The sequence below is a fragment of the Zalophus californianus genome, chromosome 9 (genome assembly GCF_009762305.2).
Source record: "Zalophus californianus isolate mZalCal1 chromosome 9, mZalCal1.pri.v2, whole genome shotgun sequence".
Classification (NCBI taxonomy): domain Eukaryota; kingdom Metazoa; phylum Chordata; class Mammalia; order Carnivora; family Otariidae; genus Zalophus; species Zalophus californianus.
The window spans coordinates 73,067,155-73,090,981 of record NC_045603.1 but is presented as its reverse complement, the minus strand read 5'-3'; the positions used below and the strand labels follow the sequence as shown (position 1 = coordinate 73,090,981).

General features: G+C 35.2%; 2 protein-coding genes across 26 annotated transcripts in view; one reads left to right on the top strand and one right to left on the bottom strand.

Annotated features, from left to right (window-relative positions):
- Positions 1 to 627: 627 nt before the first annotated feature.
- Positions 628 to 23,827, bottom strand: part of ABCD2 (ATP binding cassette subfamily D member 2) — a 73,116-nt gene continuing 49,916 nt past the window's right edge. The window contains exons 8-10 of one of the 3 annotated variants that reach the window (XM_027592526.1): positions 15,587 to 15,671; positions 9,279 to 9,404; positions 628 to 4,203 (exon numbers count right to left, since the gene is read on the bottom strand). In XM_027592526.1, the coding sequence (XP_027448327.1) occupies positions 3,984 to 4,203; positions 9,279 to 9,404; positions 15,587 to 15,671 (431 nt within the window). In that variant the 3' untranslated portion in view covers positions 628 to 3,983. Of the gene's footprint in view, positions 4,204 to 5,817; positions 6,081 to 9,278; positions 9,405 to 15,586; positions 15,672 to 23,827 lie in introns of those variants that run through there. The other 2 variants (XM_027592528.2, XM_027592529.1) reach the window with 2 other exon arrangements.
- Positions 6,012 to 23,827, top strand: part of C9H12orf40 (chromosome 9 C12orf40 homolog) — a 228,712-nt gene continuing 210,896 nt past the window's right edge. For 22 of the 23 annotated variants that reach the window (XR_003519738.1, XR_003519737.1, XR_003519739.1 and 19 more), the window contains exon 1: positions 6,035 to 6,131. Coding sequence is in view for 7 of the 23 variants with exons in the window: in XM_027592535.1 (XP_027448336.1) it covers positions 6,035 to 6,131 (97 nt within the window). In the remaining 16 variants the exon portion in view is untranslated. Of the gene's footprint in view, positions 6,132 to 10,404; positions 10,490 to 23,827 lie in introns of all 23 variants that reach the window. The other variant, XM_027592530.1, reaches the window with a different exon arrangement.

The following is a 23,827-nucleotide window of genomic DNA, read 5'->3' as shown; positions in this document are numbered from 1 at the left end:
TCTTGATAAATAATAAATAGTAGCTATTGACTTTTTCCTCTCAGGGTACTCATTTTCCTAATTTTCAGTGGACAGTAAAGTTCTTTGGACAAGGGCCATATTTTATTTATTCCTATAACCTATCACAGTGCCTGGCATATGCTGGTTCTTAATAAGTAAGTGTGTGTTGAATTAATAAAGAAAATAAATACTTAAGCAACTATTTGGGGACTGTTATTCATAGTACAACATAAGGTTGCACATCATACAACTTGTAAATGGGGTGTATGTAGACACATACCCAATAGTCATTTAAAATATAGAAATAGGGCATTTTCTACCCCTGGAATAATTTGTAATTCCTTTGATTGATCAAATGTTTTTGATGGTGATTAAGAAATTCACAAGAAATGTTGAGTTCAAGTAACTGCTCATTGGACAGAGACTATACTATAGAGTATTCACACATAGCCACATTCTATCTTAGCTACATAGTGATTTTTACCCTGAAGGACATTTTTCTCACTTGCTTTCATTAACACAAGCCCTGTGTATAAGTGTAGATAACTGCTTTTGGAAATTTCACAATAAAAACTGTAAAGCAGTTTAGTACTTGGTAATCAGGAAAGGCACCAACAATGGAAGAAGGGATTTGCTTTTAATAAAAATATTTTATACATCCATCTGAAAGTTCTCATGTGGCAAACATGACAAGTACAACTCTAAAACATATTTGACATACCTAAAGGTGTATCGGCAGAAATGTCAATACTGTGGGTTATATGAAAGTATTGTACATTTCTAAATGAGAATACTATTTACCCATAAAGTAATTCTATCAAAGTCATCTCTTTTAATCAATGGTTTAATAATCATTACCATTTTCTGTGTATCTCAGAAGTGTGTAACATTCTCCGGATCTAGGTTCCAGTGTGTAACAAATTTTTCTAGGCTTATGGAATCACAAAATTATTCCAAACAGATTTTACTAGGCTAAGCCTATTGCCAAATATGAAATTATACTTGGGACCAATGTCTCAAATAAAAAACTAGCATATTCATTTATACCTTTACTGGCAGAGCAGTTTGACACAAAACCCAAATTACTGTCAAGGGAAAACCATTCCTATTGGAAACAAATGTAAACTTGAGTTGAATATCAGGATATATCATTTTCCTTGAGATTCCTGGAGAGGGATTTTTTAAACATTATTGTGTTTACCAGAACACACACTATTTTAGAATCATGCTTGGCCTAACACTACATGCTGGAGAAATAAAATGCAACATTTTCATGGAATGCAACTTATTTTCCAAGTTCAAAAGTTAGCCAAAAATGCCCATTTACAAATCTAAGCTCCATTAAACTTACAGCTTACTTTGACAAAACACCAAAATCCCAGAAGTCAAAAGTATGGGCAAATAGATGGTAAGTACATGGTAAAAGTACTTTGAAAATTGAAATATTTTCTTTTTCCTTTCTGCATCCACCCTCTTTAATTTCTCAATCTTGTTCACGTTTTTTTTTGTAGAATATAAGAATTGTAAAATATGGTATACTCATTGAACCATTTTGGAATTAGTTAAATGGTACATGAATACAAATTCAAATCACAGATTTTTTCCCTCCAAGTTAGAGGATATTGGTCCTTGATGAAAATTCGGAAAATAAATAGGTACAAAAAAGCTCATGTAAAACATGTTTTTCTTAGAACTGTAACATTTAAATTACAGTGTGTATAGTTTTAGTACAGAATTTTAAACATCCTCGAATCCTGTACATTATAAATAATGAATCTTATTTATTTCAACTCACTGGTAGGATGTATCAAATAAGGAATAATTACAAATCTAATATTTGTTTTGGCATTCATTTCTAGGTTTCAAAACACAATATATCATGTCCTAAATGCTTTATTTTTCAAATTGTGAATTAAGGCATGGAAATTATGCACGTTTCAAACGAGGACTTTTCATTTCCTTCTTGTACCTTGAAAAGTTAACTTAAGACACTTGCCTCAGACTGTTCCCTACAGCAGTAGAAACTGAATAACTGCTAATATAGAAGTTAAGATTAATGGGTGATTGTTATCAAGTTTAAGTTTTGGCTCTGTGAATTTTTTTGAACCTTTGATACCTGCCTCACTTTTCTAATAGGAAGTAGCAGTACCTGACAAAAGGATATGAATACCTAAAGATACTAACAGAAAAACCTAGACAGATGTACTGATTATGATTTTATACTGCATTCCTTCATATGAGATGGTTACATTTATCCATAACTAACAATGTCTTAATTAGCATGGCAGAATTGAGAATGTGAAAATGTCATGCTGTTCAACTACAGTCATCATGAATGACTTCCAGGTACTCTACCATCTGAGAAAGCCTGGGAATCACTGACTTAGCATTGATTATGATTGTGTCTAAATATGTAAATAAATCCCCAAACCACTAACAACTGATCATTCTCATTTTTTCTGGCCTATCAACATGATGGCATAGGCAGTAGGAGATTAAAATGCCAGGTCTGGCTTGTGCACTTCCAACGTCAGGGCACACAAATAGGTAAGATTTATTTTATATGGACTATTCCATGCAGATTCTTTCTCATTATGTTCACTAAATATTAAATTTACCTATAACACAATGAATTTCCCCTTTGATTGCTGGCTGTAGAGGTACGTTAATATTGAGTATAAGTGCATAGTTGCTGAAAAATTTGCTAACTTTCTTGGCTCATTTTAAACCACAGCCCAGTGACCTTTCTTTCCACTTTGTATTTCTATTTCCACATCTTGTAAACAACCAAATAATAATACCACTAACATTACCAAATCTGTTTTCTTTTCAACGTCTCATTTAACTTTTATTGAAGTTATAGCCCAGTTAGATTTTGAGGATGATAGTGGAAAATAGAAATAGCACTGGATCAAGGAATCAGGAGAACTTCATTTGATCCTTGGATCTGTCCCTAAATAAATTGCATAATTAAGGCAAGTCTGAGTGTCAATTTTCTCAAAAGTGAATGAGGTAAATAATAGTTGCCTCAAAAGATTGCCATAAGAATTAAAATGAAATTATATAAATGAGGATTGTAAATTATAAAGTGCTTTTTCATTGTATGTTGTTACTACTGTGATTTTGAGAATCCCTATATTCTATTATAGCACTGCTATTTAAAAATGTGGTGGACTCCTCCTTTGAGCACAAAAACAAGCTGAGTATTTCTGGACAGAATTTGCAGTAGATAATGCTGCCAAGCAAAGTAACAGGCTGAGACATACATTGTTTGGATACTCCTTTTCTGTATTGGCAATTCTCATCTTAAAATGAATGACTTTATTAACAAATATGTAAGATTCTCATTAAAACTAATTTGTTATGTGCCCATAGTAAGATGCTCAAAATCTAAAATTTAAAAATATGGCATTTTATACATGTTTAGCCATCTTCTTTCAACCACTGCCATTAAAATAATTTTTTTCATATTGAAATTATCAAACTGTCAGCTATTTTGTATACAGGGTTTAGTTGATCACGAGTAATGATGAACATGAATTCTACCTATTAAACCTGATAACCATAAGTGGACTGAAACGTTACTCAAGCTTCTAATTTTATGTACCTGGTTTCAAACCATATATGTTCTTAAGTTGTTCCATCCTCAAGATATCTTCCATGTTTGTTAAGAACTTCAGGCACATCACATACACATAGTAAATCTGGTGTTCTTCATAAATTCACCTAGAAAATCCTGTTTGACAGGTGAATTAGGCTTTCACTAGGAATTAGTATAAGCCAAAATGACTAATTTCACATAACGCATTTGTTTATTTTCTTCTGAAAAGTCAGATCATATATTTCCTTGATGCTAAAATTTTATAAAACACTTCTTACTTCCTTATATTCTTTGTGCTTAGTTTAAACACAATGCATGCACTGTAACAGACTGTCTTTGAGTCTTTACCTAAAAAGTAACTTTTAAAACATGTCAAAACAAATTAGGATGTCTCATCTTCATTTTTTATTGTTTTCAGCACTGAGTCTTCTCCCAAAATTTTACATAGTTCATTGAGTCTCTGTTGCATTTTGGGAATTCCAGCTAGCTGAGATTCTAGCTTTTGTTTCTCTTCACTCAGTGTTAAACGGATAGCAGTATCCAATTGTTCAAAGCGCCAACCTCCTTCACCGTCAAACTGTAATAAATGAGTGTGGTATTTCCTGCATAATTAAAATGAAATAATATTATTAGCAATAATTGTGAAAAGCCATTTTAGGTTTATCATTCCAGTTGATATTCAAAGGCAAATTTTCAGTAAGATGCCTATTTTACATTTGATTTTCAAGAATCCCTCAAGAGGTTGAATATTGTGATTTTTTTTAACTCCAGAAGTCACTGATCTCTTGGAAATTCTATTGCTTATATTAAATTTCTTTTATATTCTGAATGTATATGAAGTACTAAGGAAGACATGCTGTTTGTATCTATTTAATTTATCTTCAAAACCACTATGACTCCTGAATAAATATCAAAGCTAAGTTAGAATGGGAATAAGGAAAGGAAGCTGAGGAAAGAAAGTAAAAATTTTAAAGGTTATACAGGAAAAAAAAAAAACCTAAGAAAAGTAAAGGAAATACAAAGGGTGGCTGGGTGGCTCAGTCAGTTGAGCATCGGACTCTTGATCTAAGCTTGGGTCTTGATCTCGGGGTTGTGAGTACCATGCAGGGTGTGGAGCATATTTTTTAAAAAAAGTTTTAAAACACTTTTTAAAAATAAACTCTTTGATAAAAAAAAACTTTTAAAGATACTTCCATGCCTTCATATAATTTAATCTACTTTCTCATGGCTCTGGTTCATAATTAGAAATTTCAGACAGGCATAGAGATTATTTTGTTGATGAGACAGGAGACAATCCATCTTGTCCTGAAGAGAGGCTGAAGTTACTCTGGTTTCTGGGATTTGTGAGGAATGTTTGGAGAGAGTAATGCTAGCAAGCCGGCCTTGCATGGCTGAGCCCCTCCATTTTGTCACTATGCTGAAGAGGCCCATGTTCCTATGTGTCCCCAGTTTTCCTGTCTTTTCCTTATAGTTTTTCTTGCTTCTTTTTTTAAAAAAGATTTTATTTATTTATTTGAGAGAGAGAGAATCAGAGAGAGAGCACACGAGAGGGGGGAGGGTCAAAGGGAGAAGCAGACTCCCTGCCAAGCAGGGAGCCTGATGTGGGACTCCATTCAGGGGCTCCAGGATCATGACCCAAGCCGAAGGCAGTCGCTTAACCAACTGAACCACCCAGGTGCCCAGTTTTTCTTGCTTCTTGATCCCTTTTAAGCTCTCATCTGTCATTATGTGCTATGATCAGTGGGTTTATTTCAAGTAGATTTACTTCCTTTTTTAAACAAGATATAATTCACATGCCATAAACTCATTCTTTTAAGTGTAAAATTCAGTGATTTTTATTTGAGTCACAAGCTCATGTAACCATCACTACTATCCAATTCCAGAATATTTTCTTTATTCCCAAAAGAAACCCCATACCTATTAGCAGTCCCTCCCCCACCCCCCAGCCCCTGCCAATCATTAGTTTCCTTTCTGTCTCTCTGGATTTGTCTTTTCTGGGCATTTCATATGCTGTAATCATATAATATGTGGCTTTTTGTGACTAACTTCTTTCACTTAAAATGATTTCAAAGTTCATCTAGTTGTAGCATGTATTAGTACTTCCTTCATTTTTATGGCTGAATAATATTACACTGCATGATTTTGCATACTTTGTTTATCTATTCTTCAACTGAAAAACCTCTGGTTTCATCTCATTTTGATTGGTTGGATCACGCTGTAAGATGGGGAAACTAACCTGTGTTAAACTATGTCTAAAAGAGTTAAAATCACTCTCAAGCTGAAGGTTGAAAGTTCATGTGTTTGATAACATATGACAGAGATGAATGATCTTGTTTTTAATATTCTTGGGCTTTCCTAACATTGGATTACAACTGGGAGCAATTTTAGAATGCAGTAGTTCTGATCTTGGGCAACTTCTGTCTTCAATGTATAATGAAGGTTTGGCTCGTCACTCCAGTCCCACAACATTATTTGATTCCTACATGGAAGGAAGAAAATGTATGGGTGTTTCATGACCTGAGATTCAGAGGTATGTTATATATAATGGGCTAAAATAATACTTCGGGGTTTGCCTTAGAGGATTTTAAAGGAAACTATTAACTGAGGCTTGTTGGAAATAATCTGTAGACTTCCTGCGCTAATAGGATCAAGCTTAGGAAAGTGGTAGGTATAAAGCTATAATTCTATCCAGGAATCAAATAATTTAATAAGCTTCTATAATTTTTGAGCTCTTTGTTTACTGATATTGATTTTAATCTTTACAATCAACAATTACCCCTTTGCTGTCATGGGGAAAATATAATACATTTTTTTCTCTCTTCTGAAATCTTTTCAGGGAAAATAAGAATTTCATCTAGGGAGAAAGGCTAATCAGAAATGATGGATCTCTTCAACCTACAATGTCTAAATTAATTTATAATGCAGAAGTAACATGACTTTTAGTTTTATGGGAAAATATACTATGAATAGCTGCAATTAAAAACATTTTTTTCTTGTTAAAAGGCATAAAGTTACAGATTTTGTTATTTGCTTTAAAATTTATTTGTCCTCTGTATACCTATTAAAATGGCCAAACATCCAATACACTGATAACACCAAATGCCAACAAGGCCGTGGAGTAGCAGAAACTCTCATTCATTGCTGGTGGGATTGCAAAATGGTACAGCCACTTGGGTAGACAATTTTGCAGTTTATTAAAAAACTAAACATACTCTTACCATATGATCCAGCAATTTGCACTCCTTGATATTTACCCAAAGGAGTTGAGAAAACTTGTGTCTACCTAAAAACCTTTATATGAATGTTTCTAGCAGGTTTATTTATAATTGCCCAAACTGGAAGTGACCAAGATGTCCTTTAGTAGGATGGATAAATAAACTGTCTACATCTAAACACTGGAATATTATTCAGTGCCTAAAAGAAATGAGCTGTTGAGCCATGAAAAGACATGGAGAAAATTTAAATGAATATTACTAAGTGAAGAAGCCAAACTGAAAAGTTTACATACTATATGATTCCAGCTATATGACATTCTGAAAGAGGCAAAATTATGGAGACATTAAAGATAGTGGTTTCTATGGCTTGAGGGAAGGGAGGAATGAAGAGGAAGAACACAGAGAATTTTTAAAACAGTAAAAATACTCTGTACAATACTGTAAAGATGGATATATGCAGCTATAAATTTGTCCAAACACATAGTTTGTACACCATCAAGAGTGAACCCTAATGTAAATTATGGACTTTGGGTCATAATGATGGGTCAATGTAGGTTCATCATTGTAACAAATATATCACTCTAGTGGAGAATGTTGATACTACGGCTATGCATGTGTGGGGGCAGAGCATATGGGATATTTCTGTTCGTTCCTCTCAATATTTCTGTGACCATAACATTGCTCTAAATAAAATCTTTAAAAACACAACAACAACAAAAACCTATTTGTTCCTTCAATTGAGAAAAAAAAAGGGTTGAACATGCTTCCAGTGACTCTTTAGGCTACTTGAATAAGGAACTGAATGACAGAATAGCATAATAAATCCATTGATAAAGTCAGAAAAAGCACCAGAACTAAGACATAACTCCATGTTATCCCAACATGTGATCAATTAAGAAGGATGTCTGGAAATGACAAGTCCATATCAGAAAGGGCTCAAGAGTTCTTCTGGCGTGGTTCTATGTCATCACTGATTCAGGGATCTATAGACAAATGTCATGTGTCATAAAGATCTAGTTCCTGTTGGTTTTTCTCCAGGGAAAAGTCAGAGGAATCACACTGATTGCCATGTACTCATCCTGGACTAGATCCAGACCGCTTCTGGAGAGATTAGTAAGTCAGGCTCTTATCACTCCAGATGCCAATTAGTTCTTAATGACAAAGACACAAACCACAAAGTTCTATAGAAAAGGTCACTTCATGAAATGCTCTATTTTCAGGTCACCTCTCTGAGGGAAAAAATTATGAAAAATTTGAATGTTTAAATGAAGAGTGAAAATAGATTATTATCGTCTCAATAGAAGTAGAACACAGAATCAAAGAATGTTGAACAATGAAAGCCTGATCTGTACTGCATACTCAGTTAACTCATAATTTTAAAATAAACATTCTCAATACAGTGAAAAGTCTAGAAGGGCTTCCAGGATTAAGTCCAATAAAGCTTGTTACTCAGCCTAGGTTGGAAGTCACGTACATGATGACAGCTTTGGCATAGAAATGTGATTAGCCACCTGCTAGAGAGAGGGGAGAAGTCCTTTCTGTCCCTTGGGAAATAGGAGGCTAATACGTATAGAGTCCACTGTAGTTACTAATATACCAAAAGAAAAGATTTTGATTGAGGAAACAGAAATATCCAAGTAGTGGAGTATACTATGAATGGACAAGTGTTTTTATGGCTTACATATATGGTGCATTTTGAGTTCCTTATAATAAGAAGAGCAGCATACTATAGTATAGAGAGTGTGATCGTGGAAGTTACTGTCCTCATTTTTCTAGTTCTCAGTTTCTTCATCTGTAAAATGGGAACAATTAGACTATCTATACTCAATATAGTGTTGTTATGCGACTTAAAGAAAATGAACCTGGAACAGAATAGGTGCTGTATCTGCAACAGCAACTATTACTATGGTGATGAATCAGTACAAAAGTAGGGGAATGGTAAAAATTGTGTTATCATTTTTTTTAAATAGGGGAAATCCCATTGAGTTTAATGAGCAGTTATTTAGAAAATATTTTCATTCATTTTTCCTTAAAACAAAACCCTTCCCCCCAAAAAGCTTTGTCCCCCTGTGTTTTCTCCAACTTAATCATTTGGGAGAATATTAAATTGTGGAATTTTTTCCTGGATTTTGTAAAAGGGGCTAAAAAGTTGATATAAAATTACATAAATATATTTTTCCCAGTACATGCTATGCATTATGAGTATTTTCAGTTAAAAAAAATCACTGGATTTTTCTATTTCTTTTCAGAATTATTGGAATGTGATAACCATTTTCAAATAGCGCATTAATCTTATAATGTTAGGTTTAGGGTATCTACACTACCAGTGTGCAATTTAACAGAAATATGGGTAGAAAATAAGTGAAATATCCTATGTTCTACAGTGAAAGTTTAGGCAAAGTTATTCTCTGAGAAATATAAAGAAAAACCATCTATTGCAAATTAACATTGGGAACACTCACCACAGAGAAGGCCTGTGTGTTATAGATAGTAAGGAAATCCCAGCCCCTTTTGCAGCCTGAAATATCTTTCCTTCAACATCAATGCTGACAGCACTGGTACATTCATCCAGCAATGCGTATTTTGGTCTTGAAAAAAATAAACACAAATAAATGAGTGATTTTCCCATCCGAATTATAAATCTTTACATGGACAATATGAGTTGTAATGTTAACTTCATTAATTTATTTTTTTAAGTACGCTCTACACCCAATGTGGGAGCTTGAACTCACAACCCCGAGATCAGGAGTCACATGCTCTACCAACTGAGCCAGCCAGGTGCCCCACAATGTTAACTTTAAAGGAGCAAAAGAGTATATCACATTATTAAAGGTGATAAATGATAAAGCAAAAGAGCAGTCATCCTCCCTCTTTGGATTAGAATATTATATTCTTCTGCAATTTTAAATAGATTTCCTGATGCCTGCTCACTATACAATAAGCTTTATTGTTATGCAGATGGGTGAATCATGGGTATGAGACATAGGAAAGATGAGGCAGGTCACTGAGTGCATTTTCCCACAGAAGGCAAGTTCATTCCTGGTGACAGGTTCTGACTAATTACATGAAAAATACATTACAGTAGCTAATTATCAAACAGGCCAAAAGCCCTGTTAGCAAAGATTTATTGAGAAGATAATTTTATCAACAATGTAAGTACCAAAGCATGATTAATGGAATTTCGTTGCTGCAAGATTCTGCAAAAGTAGTATGCCTCATCTGACAAATTTAGAGTGGGCATTTAACCTGGTAACATTGAGACCATGCTTTACAATCAAATTCTTAAGGGGAAAAAATCGGTATATATTTTTCTGATTATACTCAGTAAGTTATTTTTCTAGTTCGATTTTTACTTTTGAAATGACTGTCCACTACTGTTAGAGGCACCTAACGTTGCTACTGTTTCCTTCTGCTTATTCTCTTCCTTTCTTCTAAGCCCCCCTGCTCTTATCTTTCTTTTTTCCTTTCCCTGTCTTTGTTCAAGCCTATCTGGACTTTGGGTACGTATTTGGTACTCAGCAACATGACTTAGCTTTGTTAATGGGACCAAAGGTCAACACATGCACTGTCATCTATTATTTATTTCAGAGCTGAAAATCAGTATCAAGTATTTACCAAGACAATTTCCTCCATGAAGATACTCTGCTCTTTAAAAATAAATGACAATGAAAAGGTAAACACTAAGCCAGTAATAATTTCTCCTTCACCATACTTATTTAGCACTTTAAATTGTTTTTATAAGCTGGATTTATTTACTAGTAGGATCCTGTTACCTATCCCAGGGAGCATAGTCAAGGCTAATAGATGCAGGAGTCAAGGTAGCTTTAAGACCCCATTTGACTTTAATAACTGCTCTCCACACAAAGAAATGAAAGATCACTGGAGATTCCCCATAACATCAACAGAAATAGTGCTGGTTGGCTTTTGGTTACTGTTCTCATTAAGTATTAAGCACTACTTCTTTGTCTCAGAGTTGGTTACTATTTTGTGTGTAATTTTTTTAAGTAGAAAAAAGGGAGAAGAAAAGGAAGAATAAAAGAGAGCAATCTGAGATAATTTTTTCTTTTTCTGTGTAAATCTCTTTCTAGTAATTTAGTTATTTATTATACTGTGTCATTTTTCAGAGTGCTTTGAGCTAAATAGAGAAGAGATGCCATCTTAGACTTAGAAATAAAGTATATGTTTTATACTCAGTTGTCATGGTAATCCTTAGGCTAGCAGATGCAAGATAGATTCCATACTTTTGTTCTTTTGTTTTCTTGGTGGAACTGGTGTGTGTGTGTGTGTGTGTGTGTGTGTGTGTATGTGTATGTGTGTGTGTGTGTGTGTGTGTGTGTGTGTGTGTTTGTTGCTCATCTTCACGGATTTTTCTATAGGTCACTAAATTTTCTTTCTATTGATATGCTTATAACTTGATATTTATTTAGTCTCACATTGTATCCAAAATATTTTAGATACCAAGTATCAACTATTTATTTCAAGTTACAAGTACTTAAAAATCTGGGTTGAGATTAATGCCTCTTGCTCTTTGTTACAGGGTTTATTTTATTAATACACCAACACAGTGAGAAATTTATCATCGCATTTTACATTCCATCATATTATATTTCACCAACTATGCTGGTGATCATATTACTGAATATTTATGGACAAGGCTCAAACAGATTCAGGGGATAGTGGGTAACAGCTGGTCATAAATGTCAAACAGTAAAGTTTACTCTTGAATCTCACCACATTATCTGAGAAAGGGGCATTTTAAAATACACTGCACTAAAAATTCTGAGTTAGCAAATTTTGGGTTGTAATTTTTTAGCTTGCCATATTCGTTTTTAAAAGTTTTTATTTAAATTCTAGTTAGTTAACATACAGTGTGATATTAGTTTCAGGTGTACAATATAGTGATTCAACACTTACATACATCACCCAGTGCTCATCACAATAAATGTCCTCCTTAATCCCCTTCATCTATTTCACCCATCCCCCCACCCACCTCCCCTCTGGTAACCATCACTTTGTTCTCTATAGTTAAGAATCTCTTTCTTCGTTTGCCTCTTTTTCTCTTTTTTTCCCTTTGCTCATCTGTTTTGTTTCTTTTTTAATTATTATTATTTAAATTTAATTAACCAATATATAGTACATCATTAGTTTCAGGTATAGAGTTCAGTTATTGATTAGTTGCATATAACACCCAGTGCTCATCACATCACATGCCCTCCTTAATGCCTATCACCCAGTGTTTTGTTTCTTAAATTCCACATGAGTGAAATCATATGATACTTGTCTTTCTCGGATGGACTTATTTTGCTTAGCATAATACTCTCTAGCTCCATTCATGTCAGTGCAAATAAGCTTGCCATATTCTTGAGCTAACCATGCACATTATTATAAATACCATGTTATTTTTTCTTTAAATTTAACTTAGTTAACATACGGTGTATTATTAGCTTCAGGGGTAGAATGTAGTGCTTCATCAGTTGCACGTCACACCCAGTGCTCATTCCATCAAGTGCCCTCCAAAATGCCCATCACCCAGTTACCCCATGCCCCCATCCACATCCCCTCTAGCAACCCTCAGTTTGTTCCCTATAGTTGAGAGTCTTTTATGGTTTGCCTCCCTCTCTGTTTTATCTTATTTTATTTTTCCTTCCCTTCCCCTATGTTCATCTGTTTTGTTTCTTAAATTCCAAAATACCATGTTATTAATACAATATTTTTTCTTATTAGAAAACTCTGGCTAGACACTACATACAGGCCTAAAATGGAGTCACTTGTGCTAGGTCCATGTCACCAAACTGGGGCTTAATATCTAACCTAATTGTAGGTTCAACCTTCCCAGGAATGTAATCTGAACTGGTCAGTCTAGAATTTCCTGGTCAGCATTGGTGAGGTAATCCACCTAATAAGACCCTTTAGACTCCATGTAGGAGGTGAGTTTGTTCATGACTTCCTTGTTCTGCTTTTAAAAACTATTCCCTTGGGGCACCTGGGTGGCTCAGTCGTTAAGCATCTGCCTTCGGCTCAGGTCGTGATCCCAGGGTTCTGGGATCAAGCCTCGCATCAGGCTCCCTGCTTGGCAGGAAGCCTGCTTCTCCCTCTCCCACTCCCCCTGCTTGTGTTCCCTCTCTCGCTGTGTCTCTCTCTGTCAAATAAATAAAAAAATCTTAAAAAAAAAAAAAAACTATTCCCTTTCTGTAGACCTCTGGAGCTCCTCTCTACTTGCTAGATGGGATGCTGTCTTATTCATGAATTGTTCAATAAAGCCAATTGTTTCTTTAAAATTTACCTGAATTTTTGTTATTTAACATAGGTAATGAGATAATAGATTTTTTTTACTTATCTAAATTTTCTACTTTTATGAAATGTACATATTATTATATTTTAATAAAATTATTTAAATAATATGTTCCTTTTTCAATGATAAATATATGTTATATTCTTATTAAAAAGGCTAAATTAAAATATAATTAAGCTTTTAGCTCTAATTTCTAGTTTATAAGAAAATTAGGAGATTAAAGAAAGAGGTAAAAGATTCCATGAGGAAGTAATCAGATCTAGAATGAGCAATATTCTTATGGGACAACTAACACTTATTTCTTTTTTTTCTTATATCTTTTATTTTTTAATTTAAATTCTAGTTAGTTAACATACAGCTCAATATTGGTTTCAGGAGAAGAATTCAGTGATTCGTCATTTACATACAACATTCAGCTCATCACAAGTGATGATATCCATCACGATCTAGCTCCTCCCCCATTCACTTCCCTCCATCAACCCTCAGGTTTTTCTCTATCTCTAGTCCTATTTCTTTAGCAAATCAATGACATACAAGATTGGAGGGTGAGTGGTGGTGGGGCACGGAGTAGCAGAGACTTTAGTTTAAAAATGATTAAAAGATATAACAACAAAATTCAATATGTTTGAACAGATCAACTATAAAAAATATTTTTGAGACAATTAGTGACACTTTGAATATGAGCCTGGTATTAATGACTTTAATTTTTATCAATTTTATTAGCTATGATTATAAGGTAGTTATTATGAAAGAAAATATTCTTATATTTTCTTGATGTCACAGTTTTTAGGAAAAAATGCCATGATATTTGGGATTTGCTTTAAAATGCTTCAGAATTAAAAAAAGATAAATTAAGTGTGGTAAAATGTTGCACTTGGTGAATCAATGTGGTGGGAATGTGGGATTCAACTTACAATTTTCTCTTTGATGGAGTTTTGGTGTTTTTTCTATAATAAAAGGTTTTTAATTTTTTAATTTTTTTTAAGATTTTTTATTTATTTGTTTGACACAGAGGGAGAGAGAGTGAGAAAGAGAGCACAAGCAGGGGGAGCGGCAGGCAGGCAGAAGGAGAGGGAGAAGCAGGCTCCCCTCTGAGCAAGGAGCCTGCTTCCTGAGCAAGGAGCCCGATGCAGGGCTCCACGCGGGGCTCCATCCCAGGACCCTGGGATCATGACCTGAGCCGAAGGCAGCCACTTAACCGACTGAGCCACCCAGGCACCCCAATAAAAGTTTTTTTAAAAAATGATAGCCAACTCATCGCTAAGTGTGGGCTAACTTGTTGCTAAGTATTTAATGAGGCTTCCATGATATATATATATTTTTGCTCCTTTTATCAGTTTTTTAAAGTTCCCTACAAAAGTATTACTGCTTCTATTGCAACTCCTTCAGACTGTCACATCTGCCCCAGTTTACAACCATAAACTGTGCCATTTAGGCATTCATGTACATAACTCTTGGTCCTTTTTTCTCAGGATGGTTTATTAACACTGAGTCACATAATTCCTGATTGCCTCCTGCTTTGCATACAACTCTGATTCTCATTGCCAGAGGCCTAAGATTAAGAGAAAGAGACAGACAGAGGCAGAGAGAGATCTTTTTCAGAGAAGAATAGGACATATAAGAAGAATATTTCAGAATAGCTTTAATATTTCTTTCCAGCCTCTGGTGCTTGGTATCCTTGAAACTCAAAAGGCTATGGAGCTGATTGCAGAAAGAAAAGTTTTATCAAGAGAAATTATTTGCTGTATTTCTCTTTTTCTGAGTCCGTTAAGACCTATGCTGGTTGGTTCCTTTTTGCATTAGATAAGTGTCTGATTTTTAAGGAGGAGAGCTCTACTGCACTTAATAGACTACTGAGTACTTGAAAAGCTAATTTAGTTTGACTTTAATAATTTAATTCAGAAGTAGTATTGAATACCTACCTACTGTGTTCACCACAATATAATAGTAGTTATGTATTCATCACATTTTAAAATTAGCAATAATCTTTTCAAACTTAGGATATATTAAAATTTAATTTTGTCATCTAACATTACTCAACCTAAGAAATAGAAAAAAAGACTGGGAGATTTCCAACACATGAAAAAAATAACAAGAAAATTAAACCTGTAAATTCTAAGCATTCATTTTTCCTTTTTCTCTTTCTTTTTTATTTGAGTATAATTGACACACAGTGTTACATTAGTTTCAGGTATACAACATAGTGATTGGACAAGTTTATACATTAGGCTATGTTCACCGCAAATGTAGCTGCATCTGTCACCAGACAACACTATTACAATGTCATTGACTATATTCCTTATGCTGTGCCTTTTTTCTGTGATTTATTCATTCCATAACTGGAAGCCTGTATCTCCCACTCTCTTTCACCCATTTTGCCCATCCCTCCATTCCCCAGGAAGATATTTTTAAACTAAAGATGAGGACATCGAATCCTGTCCAAAGATTTTTTTTTAGTTACAACGATGGCATACTTACCTATGATAAAACATGCGAGCCATGCCCATTCTTTGCTTTTCCCCTCCTGATAGAACATCTTTCCAATCCATAACAGCATCCCATCCTTAAAAACATATAACAATATATATTTTTATAAGGCATTTGTTTAATCGTCACTGTTTTTACCCTGGACAATCGATTCCTGGCAAGTTTAAATTATTGACACAAAGGACCTGGTATCTTACAGAACATATGCTTGGATAAACTAGAGAGCCTCATTTATAAGCATTTTGTTTTAGATTTTATATTTTTTTATTTTTTTAAAGATTTTATTTATTCATTTGACAGAGAGAGAGACAGTGAGAGAGGGAACACAAGCAGGGGGAGTGGGAGAGGGAGAAGGAGACTTCCCACTGAGCAGGGAGCCTGATGTGGGGCTCGATCCCAGGACTCTGGGATCATGACCTGAGCCAAAGGCAGATCCTTAACAACTGAGCTACCCAGATACCCTAGATTTCATATTTTTTAATGGTAATAATTCCTTATACTGATAAAACATGTTCTAAGAATTCCAAATACGGACACTTTTAAAATTTGTTTGTTTCTGAATATCTCTAAAAAGTTGGTATACTTATGCTTATTTTGGAGGATGGTAGAACACAAGACCAACAATTTACAGAGGCCTATTGCAAAGTCTACAAAGAGTAAGACAGAAACTAACTTAAATGGCTTCCATGTGCCTGGTACTTTATATGAGTTTTCTCATCATCTATTCCACAACGTTTTGAGCTAGATCTTACTGGTTGCATTTTATAAGTGGGTAAATTGAAATCCACAGAGTAGTTGACAAGTCTAAGTTTGCACAGCTAGAGATCAGAGCTAAGATTTATATGTAGGTCTATCTTCACACCACCTCTCACAACATCTTAACTACTGACTTTCAGTTGGATATTTATACAAAAAGCAAGGCTCCTATTTTTAAAAACTTGGTTACATATATGCATACTGATGTAGAAATGTACTAGAATATTTTTTATATGAAAACCAAGCTGCAGAATTTTGTGTGTGTGTAGATATATACATGCATATACATTTATATAAATTATGATTGCATTTCTATAAACACACACACACCACAAACCCCTCCAGGAATGGAATGATGAGACCTTTACTTTCTCAATTACACATTTTTATAATATTTGAAAATTTGATGACTTTTATTATTTTTATGGCTTTATTTTGTAACAAGAAAAGCTTATGCAAAACCAAAACCATGGGACCTATGAGAGAGAGGGCGTTATCAAATATTTATCTGTGGGAATATCAGAAAATAGATCAGAGCAGGCAAAGTCTGATTTTCAAAGAGCAAAATGACTGCCAAAATTTGACACATACACTCAGGACAACAATTCCAAATCCCAAATATTCAAGGCTTAATTCTCCCATTTGGAAAAAATTCAGGCTCTTTGCCCTATTCTTTATCCCTCAACTAAATTTTCACCTTTATTAAACTTTCTAAATAAAGTTGGACAAAGGGAAAGAAAATAGGAAGTAGAGTCTTTGGTGTTTTTTGTGCACTAGATTGAAAAGATTTTCCCTATTTCTTAATAATACTCCCCAGTGGGTACCACTGTTCATTTTCTTGAGCAAACTTCCAGGAATTTTCTGTTCATTTAAAAACATATCATTACAATTTTATACTAGGAAAAAAAAATCTCAAAATGTCATCTGGTTTAAAGTTCTTGCTTCTAGTGAAAACTGTTGAAATACAATTTTCCCTATAACTGAATTTTATAGTATTTATGAAACATAAGCAAGGATTTGAAAAATAAGTTCAGATTGCTACACAATGGAGAAATAGTCTGGGCTTAATTTTTTTTTCCCCTGCCAACTGAGAAAGCACAAGAGAAAAGTATTTGGGTCAAAGGAAACTTTAGCTTTACATATTTAAATAAAATTATGTCCTCTGTTCCACTAAACGCAAAAGTTTTAGTAGGCAATATTGCTTGATCATAGAACATATAAATCAAAACTCTGAGTTATAATTTCACCTCTGATGATGATTTATTGAGCCGAGGCCAGCAAAGAAAACATTTTTCCTGCTTCCTTGAGATGTACATAATGCTCTTGTTCATGTTAACATTTGTTAACACTTTTACTCCTATTTTGTAAACTCTTTCATAGAATGAAACATAGTTTTTATTTTTTAAATTTTTTTAAATTTTATTTTATTAGGTTATGTTAATCACCATACAATTCATCATTAGTTTTTGATGTAGTGTTCCATGATTCATTGTTTGCAAATAACACCCAGTGCTCCAGCCTGGTGATGCGTATTAAGGAGGGCACATACTGCATGGAAACATAGTTTTTGTTTTGTTTTGTTTCCTTTTGTTTTTTCTCTTTCTTTTGTTTTTTTGTTTGTTTGTTTGTGTTTTTGTTTTCTAATGCCTGTAGTTTTTAAAATTTTATTATGCTATGTTAATCACCATATATTACATCATTAGGTTTTTTTGTTTGTTTGTTTGTTTTAAAGATTTTATTTATTTGACAGAGAAAGACACAGCAAGAGAGGAAACACAAGCAGGGGGAGAGGGAGAGGGAGAAGCAGGCTTCTGCTGAGCAGGGAGCCTGATGCAGGGCTCGATCCCAGGACCCTGGGATCACAACCCGAGCCCAAGGCAGACCCTTAATGACTGAGCCAACCAGGCGCCCCACATCATTAGTTTTTGATGTAGTGTTCCATGATTCATTGTTTGCGTATAACACCCAGTGCCCCATTCAGTACCTGCCTTCTTTAATACCCATCACCAGGCTAACCAATCCCCCCACCCGCCTCCCCTCTAGAACCCTCAGTTTGTTTCTCAGAGTCCATAGTCTCTCGTGGTTCATCTCCCCCTCCGATTTCCCCCTTTCCTTTTTCCCTTCCTGCTATCTTCTTTTTTTTTTTTTTAATGTATAATGTATTATTTGTTTCAGAGGTACAGGTCTGTGATTCATCAGTCTTACAGTATTCACAGCGTTAACCATAGCACATACCTTCCCCATTGTCTATCACCCAGCCACCCCATCCCTCTCACCCCCCACCACTCCAGCAACCCTCAGTTTGTTTCCTGAGATTAAGAATTCCTCATCTCAGTGAGATCAAATGATACATGTCTTTCTCTGATTGACTTATTTCGGTCAGCATAATACCCTCCAGTTCCATCTACGTCATTGCAAATGGCAAGATTTCATTCCTTTTGATGGCTGCATAATAGTCCATTGTGTGGACTTCTTTTTCTTCTTTATCCATTCATCTGTCGATGGACATCTTGGCTCTTTCCACAGTTTGGCTAGTGTGGACATTGATGCTATAAACATCAGGATGCACATACCCCTTTGGATCACTACATTTGCATCTTTGGGGTAAATACCCAGTAGTGCAATTGCTGGGTCGTATGGTAGCTCTATTTTCAACTTTCTGAGGAACCTCCATACTGTTTTCCAGAGTGGCTGCACCAGCTTGCATTCCCACCAACAGTGTAGGAGGGTTCCCCTTTTTCTATATCCCCGCCAACGTCTGTCTTTTCCTGACTTGTTAATTTTAGCCATTCTGACTGGTGTGAGGTGGTATCTCATTGAGGTTTTGATTTGGATTTCCCTGATGCCGAGCGATGTTGAGCACTTTTTCATGTGTCTGTTGGCCATATGGATGTCTTCTTTGGAAAAATGTCTGTTCACATCTTCTGCCCATTTCTTGATTGGATCATTTGTTCTTTGGGTGTTGAATTTGATAAGTTCTTTATCGATTTTGGACAATCCCTTTATCTGATATGTCATTTGCAAATATCTTCTCCCATTCTGTTGGTTGTCTTTTGGTTTTGTGGACTGTTTCCTTTGCTGTGCAAAAGCTTTTTATCTTGATGAAGTCCCAATAGTTCATTTTTGCCCTTGCTTCCCTTGCCTTTGGAAGACAAGTTGCTATGGCTGAGGTTGAAGAGGCTGCTGCCTGTGTTCTCCTTTAGGATTTTGATGGACTGTTGTCTCACATTTAGGTCTTTCAACCATTTTGAGTCTATTTTTGTGTGTGGTGTAAGGAAATGGTCCAGTTTCATCTTTCTGCATGTGGCTGTCCAATTTTCCCAACACCATTTGTTGAAGAGACTGTCTTTTATCCATTGGACATTCGTTCCTGCTTTGTCGAAGATTAGTTGACCATAGAGTTGAGGGTCCATTACTGGGCTCTCTATTCTGTTCCATTGATCTATGTGTCTGTTTTTGTGCCAGTACCATACTGTCTTGATGATGACAGCTTTGTAATAGAGCTGGAAGTCCAGAATTGTGATGCCACCGGCTTTGATTTTCTTTTTCAACATTCCTCTGGCTATTCAGAGTCTTTTCTGGTTCCATACAAATTTTAGGATTATTTGTTACATTTCTTTGAAAAAAGTGGATGGTATTTTGATAGGGATTGCATTAAATGTGTAGATTGCTCTAGGTAGTATTGACATCTTCACAGTATTTGTTCTTCCAATCCATGAGCATAGAATGTTTTTCCATTTCTTTGTGTCTTCCTCAATTTCTTTCATGAGTATTTTATAGTTTTCTGAGTACAGATCCTTTGCCTCTTTGGTTAGATTTATTCCTAGGTATCTTATGGTTTTGGGTGCAGTTGTAAATGGGATCGGCTCCTTAATTTCTCTTTCTTCTGTCTTGTTGTTGGTGTATAGGAATGCCACTGATTTCTGTGCATTGATTTTATATCCGGCCACTTTACTGAATTCCTGTATGACTTCTAGCAGTTTTGGGGTGTAGTCTTTTGGGTTTTCCACATAAAGTATCATATCATCTGCAAAGAGTGAGAGTTTGACTTCTTCTTTGCCGATTTGGATGCCTTTTATTTCTTTTTGTTGTCTGAATGCTGTGGCTAGGACTTCTAATACTATGTTGAATAGCAGTGATGATAGTGGACATCCCTGCCATGTTCCTCATCTTAGGGGGAAAGCTCTCAGTTTTTCCGCATTGAGAATGATATTGGCTATGGGTTTTTCATAGATGGCTTTTATGATATTGAGGTATATACCCTCTATCCCTATAATCTGAAGAGTTTTGATCAAGAAAGGATGCTGTACTTTGTCAAATGCTTTTCTGCATCTATTGAGAGGATCATATGATTCTTGTTCTTTCTTTTATTAATGTATTGTATCACATTGATTATTTGTGGATGTTGAACCAACCTTCCAGCCCAGGGATAAATCCCACTTGGTCGTGGTGAATAATCCTTTTAATGTACTGTGGGATCCTACTGGCTAGTATTTTGGTGAGAATTTTTGCATCCATGTTCATCAAGGGTATTGGTCTCTAATTCTCCTTTTTGATGGGTCTTTGTCTGGTTTGGGGATCAAGGTAATGGTGGCCTCATAAAATGAGTTTGGAAGTTTTCCTTCCATTTCTATTTTTTGGAACAGTTTCAGAAGAATAGGTATTAATTCTTCTTTAAATGTTTGGTAGAATTTCCCTGGGAAGCCATCTGGCCCTGGGCTTTTGTTGGGAGATTTTTGATGACTGCTTCAATTTCCTTAGTGGTTATAGGTCTGTTCAGGTTTTCTATTTCTTCCTAGTTCAGTTTTGGTAATTGATACATCTCTAGGAATGCATCCATTTCTTCCAGATTATCTAATTTGCTGGCATATAGTTGCTCATAATATGTTCTTATAATTGTTTGTATTTCTTTGGTGTTTGTTATGATCTCTCCTCTTTCATTCATGATTTTATTTATTTGGGTCATTTCTCTTTTCTTTTTCATAAGTTTGGCCAGGAGTTTATCAATCTTGTTAATTCTTTCAAAGAATCAGCTCCTAGTTTCATTGATCTGTTCTACTGTTCTTTTGGTTTCGATTTCATTGATTTCTGCACTGATCTTTATTATTTCTCTTCTGCTGTGTTTAGGCTTTCTTTGCTGTTCTTTCTCCAGCTCCTTTAGGTGTAGGGTTAGGTTGTGTAATTGAAACATTTATTGTTTCTTGAGAAAGGCTTGTATTGCTATATACTTTCCTCTTAGGACTGCCTTTTTTGCATCCCAAAGATTTTGAACAGTTGTGTTTTCATTTTCATATGTTTCCATGAATTTTTTTAACTCTTCTTTAATTTCCTGGTTGACCCATTCATTCTTTAGTAGGATGCTCTTTAGCCTCCATGTATTTGATTTCTTTCTGACTTTCCTCCTGTGATTGAGTTCTAGTTTCAAAGCATTGTGGTCTGAAAATATGCAAGGAATAATCCCAATCTTTTGGTACCAGTTGAGACCTGATATGTGACCTAGGATGTGATTTATTCTGGAGAATGTTCCATGGGCACTAGAGAAGAATGTGTATTCTGTTGCTTTGGGATGGAATGTTCTGAATATATCTGTGAAGCCCATTTGGTCCAGTGTGTCATTTAAAGTCTTTATTTCCTTGTTGATCTTTTGCTTAGATGATCTGTCCATTTCAGTGAGGGGGATGTTAAAGTCCCCTACTATTATTGTATTGTTGTCGATGTGTTTCTTTGCTTTTGTTATTAACTGCCTTATATAATGGCTGCTCCCATGTTAGGGGCATAGATATTTACAATTGTTAGATGTTCTTGCTGGATAGACACTTTAAGTATGGTATAGTCTCCTTCTTCATCTCTTATTACAGTCTTTGGTTTAAAATCGAATATGTCTGATATAAGGATTGCCACCACAGCTTTTTTTTGGTGTCCATTAGCATGGTAAATGGTTTTCCACCCCTCACTTTCAATGGAGGTGTCTTTGGGTCTAAAATGAGTTTCTTGCAGACAGCATACCGATGGGTCTTGGTTTTTTATCCAATCTGATACCCTGTGTCTTTTGATTGTGGCATTTAGCCCATTCACATTCAGGGTAACTATTGAAAGATACGAATTTAATGCCACTGTATTGCCTGTAAGGTGACTGTTACTGTATATTGTCTGTGTTTCATCCTGGTCTATGTTACTTTTAGGCTCTCTCTTTGCTTAGATGACCCCTTTCAATATTTCTTGTAGGGCTGGTTTTGTGTTTGCAAATTCTTTTAGTTTTTGTTTGTCCTGGAAGCTTTTTATCTCTCCTTCTATTTTCAATGACAACCTAGCTGGATATAGTATTCTTGGCTGCATATTTTTCTCGTTTAGTGCTCTGAATATATCATGCCAGTCCTTTCTGGCCTGCCAGGTCTCTGTGGATAGGTCTGTTGCCAATCTAATGTGTCTACCATTGTAGGTTACAGACCTCTTGTTCCGAGCTGCTTTCAGGATTTTCTTTTTGTCTCTGAGACCCATAAGTTTCACTATTAGATGTAGGGGTGTTGACCTATTTTTATTGATTTTGAGAGGGGTTCTCTGTGCCTCCTGGATTTTGTTGCCTGTTTCCTTTCCCACACTAGGGAAGTTCTCTGCTATAATTTGTTCCAATATACCTTCTGCCCCTCTCTCTCTTTCTTCTCTTCTTGGATCCCAATTATTCTAATATTGTTTCATCTTATGGTATCACTTATCTCTCGAATTCTGCCCTTGTGATCCAGTAGATGTTTATTTCTCTTTTTCTCAGCGTCTTTATTTTCCATTATTTGGTCTTCTATATCATTAATTCTCTCTTCTGCCTCATTTATCCTAGCAGTTAGAGCCTCCCTTTTTGACAGCACCTCATTAGTAGCCTTTTTGATTTCAACTTGGTTAGATTTTAATTCTTTTATTTCTCCAGAAAGGGTTTCTCTAATCTCTTCCATGCTTTTTTCAAGCCCAGCTAGTATCTTTAAAATCATCATTCTGAACTCTAGTTCCGACATTGTACTAATATCCATATTGAGTAGGTCCCTGGCAGTTGGTACTGCCTCTTGTTCTTTTTGTTGAGGTGATTTTTTCGGTCTTGTCATTTTGTCCAGAGGAGAATAGATGAATGAGAGAACAAAATGCTAACAGGGTAAAACGACCCCAGAAAAATATACACTAAACAAATCAGAAGAGACCTGAAACTGGGGGGAAAGAAAGAGAAAGAAAGAAAAAGATAAAGATAAAAAACAAACAAAGAAAAAACCAGAATATGATCAGGCTGGTTCATAGGTCAGTGCCACACACTAGATTTTGGGCATATTTTGGTCTGTTAGAAGAAAGTGCCTCCCAAAATTTTAAAGAAAGAAAAACTTACATATGTTCAAAAATAAGGGTTAATACGATGAAGGGATGGAATATGACTGTAAAGATGAAAATTATAAAAGATTTTATAAAAGGAATTGATAGGATAAGTGTTGGTTGAAAAAA